The sequence below is a fragment of the Tachysurus vachellii genome, chromosome 6, assembly GCF_030014155.1.
Source record: "Tachysurus vachellii isolate PV-2020 chromosome 6, HZAU_Pvac_v1, whole genome shotgun sequence".
Taxonomy (NCBI): domain Eukaryota; kingdom Metazoa; phylum Chordata; class Actinopteri; order Siluriformes; family Bagridae; genus Tachysurus; species Tachysurus vachellii.
In genome coordinates, this window is record NC_083465.1 from 12,742,343 (window position 1) to 12,757,271 (window position 14,929).

General features: G+C 41.2%; 1 protein-coding gene across 5 annotated transcripts in view; it reads right to left on the bottom strand.

Annotated features, from left to right (window-relative positions):
- Positions 1-14,929, bottom strand: part of tet1 (tet methylcytosine dioxygenase 1) — a 34,825-nt gene that overhangs the window by 3,770 nt on the left and 16,126 nt on the right. For 4 of the 5 annotated variants that reach the window (XM_060872328.1, XM_060872329.1, XM_060872327.1 and 1 more), the window contains 8 exons: positions 10,680-12,807; positions 10,499-10,589; positions 9,783-9,876; positions 7,575-7,783; positions 7,261-7,411; positions 1,945-2,034; positions 1,567-1,704; positions 829-1,138 (listed from right to left, as the gene is read on the bottom strand). In XM_060872328.1, coding sequence (XP_060728311.1) covers positions 829-1,138; positions 1,567-1,704; positions 1,945-2,034; positions 7,261-7,411; positions 7,575-7,783; positions 9,783-9,876; positions 10,499-10,589; positions 10,680-12,807 — 3,211 coding nt within the window. Of the gene's footprint in view, positions 1-493; positions 730-828; positions 1,139-1,566; positions 1,705-1,944; positions 2,035-7,260; positions 7,412-7,574; positions 7,784-9,782; positions 9,877-10,498; positions 10,590-10,679; positions 12,808-14,929 lie in introns of those variants that run through there. The other variant, XM_060872330.1, reaches the window with a different exon arrangement.

Below are 14,929 nucleotides of genomic sequence, written 5' to 3' on the forward strand. Positions count from 1 at the left end.
TCAGTATCCAGCCAAGTCAGTACATCACCTCATGAGCTGAGAAACTCACTGACTATTAATGCACAGGCACTAATTACAATTACAGTGAGTCAGGTGTGAAAATGTACCTTTAATAGCCATTAAACCTCTGTGTGTCAGCCTGTGTGTTTATAATAATGTTTGTGGCCAAACATTCAATTATATGTAAACTTTTGATCGGGTTGTTCAGGTGATTTCAGTTATCATTAGGTTTTAAAAAGGAGTCAAACAACTATGTGAAAATTGATGACTTCACGTGACCACTATCCTTAAATAAGAAAAACATCTTTTGCATTATCAATCATATTATACAAATAAATTACAATGTTTAACAATTTCTTTCAGGGTATGCAAACTTTTGAGCACAACTGTATGAGTTATATACAAAGACAACCAAATATTAGATTAATGATATTCTATTCTACAAATATCTGTGGGTATATTTATAAGAATACAGGTGCCAGATACTCCAACAGAATTAATGATATAGACCACATCTCAATAATAAACAGCTCCTACATTTTTTACTCGCTGAAGACACCAAGATGTATTGCATTCTCACTTTCCATTTTCTCAGGAAACTGAGGTTGAGGTCACATTTCACCTAGTTCAAGTGTGACATAAAATACATTTTACACATGCCTTTTTTCTCCTTTAGTGAATGAACTTTTTTAGTTTTCTTCACATTTCTCTGCATTAAGAAGCCAGGAGCTATAAACACAACATCAAAATTGAGAGTGTCACACAAACAACCAGCTGAAGGTCTCATGGATAGAGACTAATAGAATATTACTATCAATATGTCAGTACCTTTGAGGGGTTCGTTCTTCTTCTTTGCTTGGATGACCTGCTTCTTTTCCTGGCGGCTTTGTTTCTCTCTCTCTCTCTTGGCTTCCAGTCTTCTCTTGCGTGCAGACTTGACAGGCTCAGCCAGCATACGTACTTCTCTTGGGAAAGAAGAAAGCACCTGCAGGGCTCCAGTCTCCATCTTAGCTGTCTGGCCCTCCACCTGCCCGAACTCATCAGTCTCTGAGATCTTATAGAGAGGCAGAACATGAAGTTGCTCGTCCTCTGGAATGTTTCTCACTGCACGGTTATCCTCCTTAGTTAAAGTGCACACCTGAATGTAGTAGTAATAGAGCAAAATGTTTATTGACCTGACTCAACAGGTTCGCTGGTTATATCATACAGAAGAAGTATGTCTTTACTTCTGAAAAAATACATATTTAATATTGGGGTCAGTTGGCATTTCATAGTTTCTTAGTGTATTCACAATATCCACAACAAATTTCAGAAGGATATTTAGTAGTTACATCACACTCAGACAGTTACAATGTCCCTCAAACAAAGTAATAATCAGTGAGAATATTTTGCTTAATTTCAAACTCAGAATTGTACGCAAGTGAGAAAAGTAAGAAAATAGGTACATATGAGGTCTGAACACTAATATGTGAAATTTAAATATGAAATTTCACATCTATATTAAAACCTCACTACAAGTTTTTACCTTAGCTCTGAATAAAGAATATAAATGTGTGTGATGCTCACCACAGTACTCCCATTTGTCATGTTTTGTGTGTCTCTATGAGCATGAGCACAAAAATCCACACACGCCGTCACACCAGAGAATGGACGACCCTCTGTTGTGCCCAAGCGGCAGTCTTGCCCCAACTTTTCCTGCCCCACCTGAAAAGACACAAATCAACTCAACTTTTGTGTTTCACAGCAGGGATTTCAGCAGAAATTCTGTGAAGTATTCAACAAAATGTGGAGAAATGGATTGACTAATATTCAATCAGCAGCTGCAGAGCTCAATTTTCCCCTTTTGCTCAGAGATGCTCAATAAAATTTTTGTGTTTTCACTCTCAACATTTTTTTATGAGTTAAGAATACAATGTAAATATTTGACTGCCATTATGCTTATACCTGGTTTTGATAAGCCTCAGGTGCAAGTCTCTTATACACAGGAGCCACATCTGTTGCCAGATTTTGTAGATTGTTTTCAAGCTTCCCCTCCTGTTGAAAAAAGAAACGGATATAAAGATGTCATGCTCTAACCGTAGAATCTTTTCACACCTCACACTGTATGTGAATCCGAGTACTGAAACACATTACACAGTAGTAAATGATGTTGATCTACCTCACAGATTCTACCAAACATGTTCAGCACTTAAGATTAGTCTTCTGTAAGAAATTCAAATCAGATTCAAATCAGAAAAGAAAAATTATGGTTTATATGAATAGAGGTGTCTTGGCATAGTGTTTTTTTATTAGCACTGCTACAACTGCAATCCCCTTTAAAAATGCAAGCAAGTAGCAGAGACTGTTTAGGCAATAGTTAAATAGTTAAACATATGGTTGTTTGATCTTCATTTTCTGATCTTAATTTTTTCAATATTGGATGATTCAAGTAATATAACTAAACAAAGAAAACCAAAGAAAAGACTTCTTTCAAATAATCTGTAAAATGGAATTTAAAAACGTAAATTTTTTTGTGAGGAAAAAGTAAGGACACCAACAGGTTTATCACATCAGGTGCAAATTATTAGAACATTGTTACAGAAATTTTAAAGGAGGCTTGAATTATTTAAACCTCAGACATTTAGTTTGGTTTGGTCTTAATTGTTGTACTGTGAGGTATCACCATGGTGAGATCCAAAGAGCTCTCTGAGGCCTTTAGAAAGAACATTGTTGATGCTTACGAGTCTGATAAGGGATATAAAAAGATCTCAAAAGAATTTGTAATCAGCCGTTCCACTGTCCGGAAAATCATGTAAAAGTGGAGAGCATTTAAAACAACTGCCAACATGGCCAGGTCAGGACATGCAAGCAACTCGCCTCAAGAGCAGACCACAAGCTACTTAAAGAAGTCTCAAAAAACCCTAAAATATCATCACTGGACCTACAGCAAACTCTTGCTACAGTTGATGTCAAAGTTCTTGAATCTATAATCAGAAAGAGACTGCACAACTTTTATTATCATGGGACACGTGCAAGGAGGAATCCTTTGCTGTCTAAGAAAAATATGAAAGCAAGAATGAAGTTTGAGGAAGAACACAGAGACAAAGGCCAGGACTTCTGGAATAATTTGCTTTAGTTTAGGGTTAGGGTTAGTCTAAAATTCAATTATTTGGAGACGATAACAGAAGGAAAGTTTGATCAGAAGGAATTGATCAGGAGGCTCTCATCGATTCAGGCGCCTCTGGAAATTTCATTTCGGAGGAGTTTGTCAGATCAGACGCCATCCCGCTAACTAAGTGTGTCTCTCCCTTGTCAGTGGAGGCGATAGATGGTCGACCTCTCTGAGAGGGATGGATAAGATTCATCACCGAGGAAATCGAATTACAAGTGGGTTCCTGTCACAGCGAAACTATTCGACTCCATGCCATTACCTCTCCTCATCACTCCCTGATCCTGGGTCTGCCATGGCTGAGGCTCCACAACCCAGTCATCTCTTGGAGAGAACCGTGGATTATAACCTGGGATGAAACCTGCGCTCAACATTATCAGCCCTCCGAAGCTTTACTTCCGCTGTACTCCACACCTGACACTCCAGTCATTCCCGAACTATCATGATCTCGCAGAGGCGTTTAGCAAGATCAAGGCCACCAAGCTACCACCTCACCGTCCCTGCAACTGCTACATCGAGCTTCTGCCCAATACCACGCCACCTAAGGGCAGAATCTTCCCTTTGTCACAACCAGAATCTGAAGCTATGAATAAATATATCGAGGAGGAACTAAAGAATTCGGCATTCCGTATCACCGGCATCGTCTGGAATTTTCTTCGTGAAGAAGTAGGACGGAGGGCTCCGCCCATGCATAGATTATTGAGCGCTGAATGAAATCACCGTGAAGTTTCGCTATCCGCTCCCACTTGTCCCCTGGAACAGCTGCGTAAGGCCAAGTTCTTCACAAAATTGGGCCTACGCAATGCTTATAATCTTATTCATATCAGAGAAGGAGACGAATGGAAAACCTCCTTCTCCACACAGTCCGGCCATTATGAATATTTGGTCATGCCGTTCGGCCTTTCTAACAGTCCGTCAGTGTTCCAATCCTTCATCAACAATGTTTTCCGAGATATGCTGGATCGATGGGTAATTGTGTATATCGATGACATCCTCATCCACTCCGAGTCGTTAGAAGAACATGTCCAGCACGTAAGAGCTGTACTGAAGTGCCTGATTCAACATCAGCTCTACGCGAAAGCCAAGAAGTGCGAATTCCAAAAGACCTCCACGTCGTTCCTAGGATACGTCATCTCCGCCGGAGGAGTCACCATGGATGACTCTAAAGTGGAGGCAGTATTGGAGTGGCCCCGAACCCAAACCGTCAAGGAGCTACAACGCTTCCTCGGGTTCGCTAATTTCTACTGCCGCTTCATCCGTGGATTCAGCACGATCGCGGCACCCCTCACTTCTATGATGAAGAAGGCACCATCCCGTCTCACGTGGTCACCTGAAGCGGTCAGAGCCTTTCACCTGCTGAAGGAGCACTTTACCACAGCTCCCATCCTGCACCACCCTGACCCGGCTCGGCCGTTTGTTGTCGAAGTGGACACCTCCAGTACTGGCATCGGAGTGGTCCTTTCTCAGCAATCACGTCCGGCTAACAAGATGTTTCCTTGTGCTTACTTTTTCAAGAAATTGTCTCCCGCCGAACGCAATTACGACGTGGGGGATCGTGAGCTACTGGCCATGAAGGCGGCCTTCGAGGAGTGGTGACACTGGCTGGAGGGCGCTCAGCATCCGTTCACGGTTCTCACGGATCATAAAAACCTCAAATACCTACACTCGGCCAAGCAAATGAACCCCCACCAAGCACGATGGGCTATGTTTTTCACGTTCTTCCACTTTACAGTGACTTACAGACCAGGATCGAAGAATATCAAAGCCGACACACTTTCCCGCCTTGACAACGAACCTGACCAGAACTCTCCGACAGATCCCATCATCCCTGAGGCTCAGATTGTCGCTCCCATTCAATGGGACATCATGACACAGAGCTCTCTGGCTAATACGCTTTCTCCGCCTCTTGACGACTGTCCCACTACCAAAACCTACGTGCTGGAGAATCTACGCTAGACCCTTCTGAAACTACTACATGCCTTGCCCAGCTCCGGTCACCCCGGCATCTCGGCCACAACCCAACTGGCTCAAAACAAATTCTGGTGGTCCTCTCTGTCCGAAGACAGCAGAGACTTCGTTAGAAGATGAACTATGTGCAACACATCAAAAACTTCACCTCAACTCCCGGCCGGATTGTTACAGCCACTACCTATCCCGCAGCGACCCTGGTCCCATATCACCATTGATTTTGTCACCGATCTGCCCAAGTCCGATAATTGCACCGTCATTCTCACCATCGTTGATCGGTTCTCCAAGGCATGCTGCCTGATATCTCTACCCAAACTCCCCACGGCATTCGAAACAGCAGAAACCCTCTGTAATTATGTATTCCGTTTCTATGGCTTACCTGAAGATATCGTCTCAGACAGAGGACCACAGTTCACCTCCCGAGTGTGGGCAGCCTTCTTCAAGCAATTAAATATCAGTCTTACCTCGGGATATCATCCACAGGCCAACGGCCAGACTGAAAACTTGAACCAGGAACTCACCCGCTTCCTCCGCTCATACTGTCAAAACAACCAAGCTGACTGGAGCAGGTACCTCATGTGCGCGGAGTATGCACAGAATTCTCTCACCAAACCAGCCACCGGCCTCACACCCTTCCAATGTATCCTCGGATATCATTATTCCCGTGGGCCGGGGAACCCTCCGATCTGCCTGCAGTGGATGATTGGTTCCGTAGGAGCGAGGAGACCTGGAGCGTGGCTCACCACCAGCTACAGAGAGCCATCAGACAACAGAAACTCCAAGCCAACAGGCACCGTAGAACGCACCCAGATTATCGACCTGGACAGTGGGTGTGGCTCTCCACCCGTGACATTCGGCTCCGCCTCCCCTGCAGAAAGCTCAGCCCTAGGTTCGTGGGTCCATTCAAGATCGTCAAACAAGTAAACCCTGTGTCGTACCGCCTGGCGTTACCATCCACTTACCGTATCTCTCCGACGTTTCATGTCTCGCTGCTTAAGCCCGCCAACGCGCCGAGAGGGGAGCAGGAGGAGACTGCCAACCCACCGGTGCCACCGCCTCTGTTGATCGGCGACGAAGAAGCTTATCAGGTCCACAGCCTACTGGACTCCAGACGCCGGGGCGGCCACCTCAAATATCTGGTCGACTGCGAGGGGTATGGCCCGGAGGAACGTTCTTGGGTGAGGGTAGGGGACATCCTGGACTGGAGTTCCACCAAGCTCATCCAGATAAACCGGCTCCTCGACTTCGCGGACGGCCCCGACGTCGTACGTATCCTCGCTTCAGGAGCCGCTTGCGGGGGGTGGGGGGGTCTCTGTCATGGCTGAAGCACCTGCCTCGACCCCCGATCGCTACCAGAGGGAACCTTCGCCTGAGTATTAACAGCTTCCGGACGACACCTCCCAGCACCCGCTCATCACCCACTTCCCATATAAGCAGCCTTGAACTTGACCTCTGTGTGAAGTCTCGATTTGCCTCTGCTATCGGTCTGAGCGTCTTTTCTTGCTGTCTTCCTGGTTTCTGACTTTGTTCTATTTTGCCCTGTTTTACGATTGTCTGCCGCCTGTCCTTACCTTCTGCCCGTGTTATTGATTCTGATCTCTGCCTCATCTATGTTGTTGTGTTTGCCAATTCTGACCCAAGCCTGACGTATCATTACAGTATCACTTTTAACCAGCAGCGTTTGAGCACTATCACATGTGTTCTGTATACTGTGATAAGCTCAGTATAACAGAAGCATTTTCCATTTTACTTATATACACATTCAAATAAATAAACATTGCTATTACTCTCATTATCTGAGAATGCACACATTGCAAAACAGATTATATAAAGATTTCATACATATACAAATGCTGAGGATGTTTATGGTTCAGAAGTAACATTTACAAATTCTATCACTGCTGTCATGTTTTCTCTTCAGTAATTGATCCATGTCATAGAAACCAGAATTGCTAAAAGAAAAAGACTCTGCTATGAGATTTCATTGTCAGTCATATAGTAAGTCACAGTATGCACTGAAAGATATAACTCATGATGTTTTGTTCATGTCATACATATATAACCATAATACCATGGCCAATATAGTCAGGAATAAAAGGCACCTCTTAAATGATGTCCACTTACTGAAGGCTTATTACTCTTACCTCCTCAGGGTAGTCACCCTGCAGACGGAACTTTCTGGGCACTTTACTGCGTGCAAACTTGCATCCATTATAGTACATGCTCCACGAGCAGCCAAAAGAAAATGAGGCCCCACAGGTCTCTGGGTCCAGACCCTGGCAAGCACAGGTACGACTGAGAAGGAAGGAAAAAAAACATTTGCCATATAGTTATACTTTCTTCTTAACAAAATAATAACTAGCCGCTTTCATTCATCAGTGTTAATTAACCTCCCGTTTGTGGATTATGTGTGGATATGAATATGAATCATGGGCATTTTCTGCAAGTTCTGACTCACTCCTCATTGAGGGCACAGCGGCGGCTAGTGGGCGAACCGTATTTGTAGAGAGTGTTGGTGAGATCCTGGTACAGTCTGTCAGCCACGCTGCGTGGGATGCCCTCCCAGGCTAGGATGAGGATGACCACAACTGCATTCTGGCAGCAGTGACCCGTGCGCTGACGCACTAGGCACAGCAGCTTCTCCTCTTCACTGCCCCGACGGATAACCTGATAGGCAAATCCAGCATTGGTAAATTTTTACCATGGGTGATGCATCAATACTGTTTCCACTCAAATCCACTCCTACCAGTTTATATAACAGGGTCATACCAGCTCATACTGTGACACCTCCACACCAGCAGAGGACTCACTCAGAGGAAGAGGGTACAGAGGAAGTACAGTAAGTACATACTGTTCCTGTTTGCACTTTGAAACTTATTTCTGATATCATTATTAAGTAAGCAGAGACACTGATTCATTTATGCCATTTCAGAGTATGACATTTGTTTTGTGCTTATTCAATTTATATTGTGCTTATATTCTGAATTATTGTTCTGTGTTATGAATGTGTTTGAACTATTGTTTTGGATTTTCTAAAACCCCAGCACATGAAGCTTAACCTTCACCAAAATTCTCTGTTCTCACCAACAAGTAAATACGTACGCCTTATTTATTCTCACCTTGCACAAGCTTAGCCTGCACTAGATTGTTCATGTATGATCCACAACGTACTGTATGTATACAGGTGCAAACGCTATATAATTATATATCATTTAACAATTATCTAAAATTGATCGAAATAATTGAAAGTTGAACTAAAAGCAGATACAGTGCTATTAGTTCAACTACATACAGTTGACACAGTTAACTAAACTAAAAACAGAAATAAATAAACAAAATGTAATAAAATAAATAAATAAATAGTTAAAAAAAAGCAATAAGTAAACTACAATGAAATAAATAATACATTAAACAATACAAAGAAACTATAAAAATATATAATAAAATGTGTGGAATATAGAATAATAAAAAATAACTCAAATAGTATAAGATTATAAGAGTAAATTTTTTTAGGGATATATGAAGCTTGATAAACATTTAAAGGAAATGTGTTTCAGATCTCTTATGCATTAAAAAGGCTACTACACCACTCATTCTACGCATCATTCACAGAACGTGGCGAAGGCCAGCATCGACATTTAGACATAGTTTATCAGATATACAGAGATGTATGTAGGTGCAGTAGTATTAAGAAATGAAGATACTACTAATGCAGTTTTATAGTCAATGGAAGCCAGAGTGATGCAAAAACTGGTCAAAAATGTTTTTGTATTCTACTACATGTTAATATTCTTGCTGCTTCATTTTGCAAGTTGTGGTTTGTTTGGTGTAGCTGTAGGAAGCCCTGGAAGCAATGCAGTGCAATAGTCAAGGTTGTAACTCACCTGTTGCTACACACAATTTTTTAGCTTCTCTATCAGTGAAAACAGGCCATATGTTAGGCCATATGTATGTTATATGTATATGAGACTGACACTGCATTGGCATGGTACTGTGTGGGGTTCCGGTGTAACTGGGATTTCTCTGTCACTGCTAGGTTGACAACAGTCCATCAACCAAAATATCTGAACAGCAATGAAACTGAACAGAAAAAACACTAATTCCTAACTAGATCAATGTTTACTGACTGCAAGACTATAGCGGTTCATTGCCCACTGTTATTTGGGTAAAAGACCATTCTTAGTGCTGGCACAGTCATGTAGTGTGTGTTTCAGTCACAGGAGGCATATATATATACACATGCAGTAGTTAAGAGACTATAATTCATCAATTTTTGTTTTAATTGTTCTTCACTCCTTCTTGATAAGTACTTGCAGTCTGTCATCTGTGTTTTACATTTAAACATGTTGAAAACTTGTTGAAAACTAAACAAAGTAATTAATTAAATCATTTCCATTTTAAAGAAACTAATTCTAAGGCTATATGTATACAATATACAGTATATACAGTATAATCACATTTGAGGTGTTGGTGAAAAGGCTAAATAACTGTTAAATTTAGAAAAAAAATTTCCACAGCAGACTCCAGGGCATAACATGTAAAAAAAAAAAAAAAAAACACAAACAAAAAAAACCAACTACATACTACACTGCACCTACATACACCAACAAGAACACTTTAATCTGGGAAAAAATGGAATAAAACGTATTTTCCACTGATCACTTACCCACTTGGCTATTGGACAACCCTGTGAGCTCCGCCCTTCTCTTCCTGTATATACCACAACTTCTAAGCGCACAGCTTTGCCTTTCTCCCCATACCTAGAGGGTAAAAAAAATGTGGTTTTTAAAAAGGGATCCATTACACATTGCACCTAAATTCATCACAGACATAAGCCTGCAGCAGGTCATCTGTAAACCTAAAGTGTAGTAAGTCACTCTGCTGGGCCCCCGTGGCTCAAAGTGGCTTCCTGTTGTAATTTCTATAGTGCATAAGAACCAGGTTTGGCTTTTCTGCTTGAACACACTCGTGTTTCATTGTGCAATTTTACAAAGATTCAACTTGTGGCATGAATTTAAAAAAAAAAAACAGACAATAATTGGGAAACTATTGTATGTATTTAACTGTAGAATTTAATAAAGTTTAATTATTTCGAGATTTTATCTAATTAATTTCCTTTTGCACTGTGTAAAGATTTGAAAAAGACTGAGAGAATCCTTCATTCCCTTATTGCCTTCTATGCTTCTCTTTACCTGTCAATCCCAATGAAAGAGAGTTATCCTCCCATTCTTTCAAAACTACCAAGTTTGAAAAATTTCAATCAATTTGTTGTTATTATGCCTTGTCATATTGCATCAAACCAGGTCTAGGTTATCTTGTGTTTAATGGGGAATCTATCCTTTATACTTAAGTAGTATAAAGTTTAAGATTAATGTATGTCACCTGTTCTCCATCATCTCTCGCACTGCCGCTACAGTTGGCCCAGATCCAAGGTGTGTGTAGAATGGGCCCTCCTCCTTCTCAATGATTTGTTCTACAAATAAAATAATGCAATGTGTTTATGAAAAATTCCTTCTAGTAACAGCGTTTGTCTTCTTTTTAAAAGTGATGTTTTACAGCTTACCCATACAGTCGCAGGAGGGGGGTTCCAGTGTTTTTTTTGAGGGAGTGTTGATCAGATTCTTGGCTGAGGTGTCCAGAAACTTTAATGGAGATTCTAAATACCTTTCGAGCATGTGCTTGGTAGGAGTGTTTTCTCCATGACATTGTATGTCACCGTTTTCCATATGCTGACCTGACACGGACAAGACTGTCACAGAGCCGGATGTCTCAACTTTGTAATACCCGTTCTGATCAACAAAAGTCTGACGTGACTCACAGTTGAGACTGTTTGCTTTATGTTGCCTCCCTGGACTCGCTGATGGATCTGGCCTTTGAACATTAGGCATGGCACAGGGGGCTTGTGGTTTAGCACCATGATTCAACACACTGTAGGTTTTCGATACCTGAGAAATAAAATGTTCTTCACATTCACGTCTCTGACCTTGAGTAGCACCTAGGTGACCGTTTGTAAGACTAAGACAATGTCCATTTGGTTGACACTGGTTGCCATGGCAGTGACCAAGACCTGTATGGTCTGTTTTGAAATGCTGAGTATTCTGATTCCCCGAGCTCATGAGAGTCTGCAGGTCTAAGTGCTCTCTCTTGTGGGAGTTGCTGAAATTAAAAAGTCGCCTATTTTCATCATTAGCATGTCCAAGGTATTTTTTCAAGTCTATTTGTGTCTGGGGCATAAAAGGATTCCTTTTGGAGTGCAATTTAGCCTTTTGTTGCAAGGCCTCCCTTTTACCCTTCATCTTGGGAGGTGCTTTGCCATTGGGTGATCTCTTAGCTAGTGGTATCCTGTGATTGCCTCCCTCTGTCTCAGTGGCTCTCTTTCTTGATAACTTTGGACTTGACGAGGCTGATTTTGTTTTGCTTTGCCTCTTTAAATGCTGCCCAATGGTGTGATGATTGTATTTTATAGCCTGAACTGACGTTCCCTTGGGTGGACTGTTTTCAGAAGATACTGGCTTGTGTTGTGATTCAATCATGAATGCAAGCTGCACCAACTGGGCAGCAACCTCCTCTTCATCTCTCCTCCTTGAACTATGTGATCTATCAACATGTTTAATCTTTTTAAAAGTGCCATCTATTCTCTCTGTTTTACAAAGTGCTTGACTTAATCTTCCATTCTCTTGGGTGTGCAAGGTTTTTTCACATTCTGAGCTAGCCTTTAAGAGATCGTGTAAAGACAGTTTGTTGGGGGTGGATGTGCTGCGGTGGCTGGAATTTTCTTGCCTGTTGAGTGGACTGCAAATAACAGATGTCTGATGCAACGGTGAACTAATTACGGGGACTTTATTGGAAACAACCTCTGATACAGACTTAGCTTCTCGAAGAGGTATAGGCTTGCTTGATGCAAAATTCATGGACAATGTGCTTTCATTCTGAGGGTTCTGACCCTGATAATCTGTTTTGAAGGACATTGTTTCTGGGGTAGCTGCCAACTGGGTTAAGGCCTCAATAGCTATGGCCTGATCAATGCTTATGCTCCTATGCTCAACTAAAGACTGGATATTGGGAAAAGACAGTGCAAATGAGTCTTTAAGATGAGGGTTATCACCCTCTTCTTGATTGTTAAAAGTCTGTTCTTTGTGTTTATGACTCTGATATGGTTCTTCTTGTTCACTTTTAAAAGAACAGATATCAGAGGTTCGTGGACCAAACAGCTTCTCTTCCAAAGCCTTCCTATCGGTGATGGAGGAACATACTACAGTTGCTAGTGTAGACAAAGCATCTTCACAGTGGGATGTAAATTTTTCATCTGCCACCATGCTCTGCTCTTCCATTTTGATCTTTCCATTTTCCATCGGTTCAGGGAGCGCCTCGGGCGGCTGAATGCTGGTGAGCATGTTCAAGGTCCTTTGGGGCTCAGTCTGTGTTTTGGTCTGATCTGTAAGTTTCTCAGTGTTTGGTTTTACATGTTTAGCACCATTGTGAGAGTCATGGTGAGTAGGATGTGCATGGTGGCTGACAGCAGGCCGGAAATCGTTCTCAGCTGACATTGGTGCTGCGCCGTGCTGGAGAGGCGTGGGTGAGTCAGGTGGAGCAGAGTGTTCTTGAGATACATCACATGCCTCGTCCTCTGGCACCTCCTCCTCCATCTGCTCTGATCTAGTGCCATTTACTGAGATGCCCTGTGACTCAACCTGGGCAAGGAAAAACAGAATGATGACTAAATAGGTCTTGGCATAGGAATGATGTGACACATATTGTTACTGGTCATCACAAATCAACAGCCCGATGGTGCCACAACAAGACTACGGCCTGAACTCAACAAAGGCACATTTTGTTTTGGACATCTCAGTCAATGCCTTCAAAGGTTTTAGTACTTTTTGGCAGGGATGTCTAGTTATTCTTAGAAGAAAAGCTTGCATTTAATATTTCAATATCTCCGATGGAATGTATTGTTTAGTTCTGTTCTTTTCATTATTCCTTTTAAAGTTTTTGTGCCTTGCCACAATTAACAGAGCATTGCTAGCACACTTACTGTATAGCACACTATTTTCAGAGAGTTTCTATTTTCAAGTTTTGCTGTTAGCTCTAAAAAGAGGAAGAGCTTATTTTTAGGTAATATAAGTAACTGTTAACCAATTTGAAAACAGGCAAAATGATCAACGAAGGCTTAAACCATTGGATTATAAAGTATATAGTTGTGTTGACTTTCATGTTATAACTGTATTATTTAGCTGCGTTTCACAGGTCCTTACAAAAAAATGAAATATATAAACAGTTTGCTGCTGTAAAAGCCTCAGTTGTCAGTTGGACTTTGAATATTCATGGCCTTCAATCCCAGTCACTAATATTGTTATATCTTGGATAATCAGGATGTAGTGTCTGAAAAAGTAATACACAAAACTCTAGTAGAATAAAAGCATCGACAGTCAAATGCACACCACTCAAGTGGTGCAGTTATAATTGAATTCAAACAGTACATTGCTTTAAATTCTTCTTCTTGCATAAATCTAAGGAGAAGTATACACAAACACAAAAAGAATTGAAATCAAATTTAATAAGGAAAAAAAACTTAATACAATAAAAAAAAAAAAAAAATTAAGAATTGAATGCCTTTGAGTCAACCTGAGGATCTGAGTAATACATCAGCATGTGTTTAAATTATTGTTTATAATATTTTACACATACTCCCCTTTCACAACCTTTACACCAGGACATAGAGTGATGCAACTGACTAGCTGTGCCAAAAGCAGAGTGAGGCAATAATTTTGGCAGCACCTGCAACTGTTACCACTGGAGGAAAATAAATGAAAGGTATAATCATTAGCTTCACCAGCATGTAACCCAGAAGTAGGAAAAAACTGAAAGAAGCCAACATCAGAAACTACTTTTCACAACAACCATGGAACGTGTCCAGGAACTGAACAGGCAGCTCACGGAAATGACCAGATTCTGCTGTACGCCTTCATGATCTATTCATATCATGCTGGAAGAGCTTCAGAATTTCTGTTTATAGTACTGGATATGCTGTAGAAGTTAAATCGAAGAGTGCTGTTATTATTTGTACTTTGTGACCCGTAACTTAAAAAAGTTACTTTTTTTAGATAGTTACAGTACATTGTCATGCTTTAGAGAAAAGACTATCACCATAGAACTTCAAGTAAAGTGGTTAATCAGTTTCATTGCCAATAAAACGCATTCGGAGTTAGTGACTGATTCAGCAACGTAAGTTCAAATGTTTCATCAGTGTTTACGCTAGGAAAGGTTTCTGTGTTCAGACTCGGGTTACGCAGCTGCATAATGTCCTGTTTGGTTCACACCTCTGAAGCTGGCAGATTTTTCTTGCATACAGGTCTCAGGACAGCAGTTTTCCAGTGTTTCTGGGATAACTTCTGGATCCATCGCAACCCTGACCAAGACAAAGCGGTGACTGAAGATGAATGATTTACTTACATATTAATTAGATATGAATGAGGTAAATGTAGGCTGAAAAGATGAGGCTGATTATCATGAACAGGTCATGAACTAGTTTTGATTTTCATTCTAATCTTTAAGTGCATGCTTTAAATGTCTCGACAGGATGTGTGACGCCTGAGAATCGGTTACTAATTTAGGTGCTTTAGTTTTTTATTCTGTGTATTGAAGTACTGTATGAGGCAGGAACTGTGACAATAAGGTTGGTTACAACAAAGTGTCAGAGTTTGGCACTGACCTTAATTCTAAGTCAAAGGACTTCAGAGACCAAAAATCAGTAGCATCAGATGCACTTTTGTTTTCACTTTTGTTTTCTGTTCGGTAGAAACAGCTCATGATAAT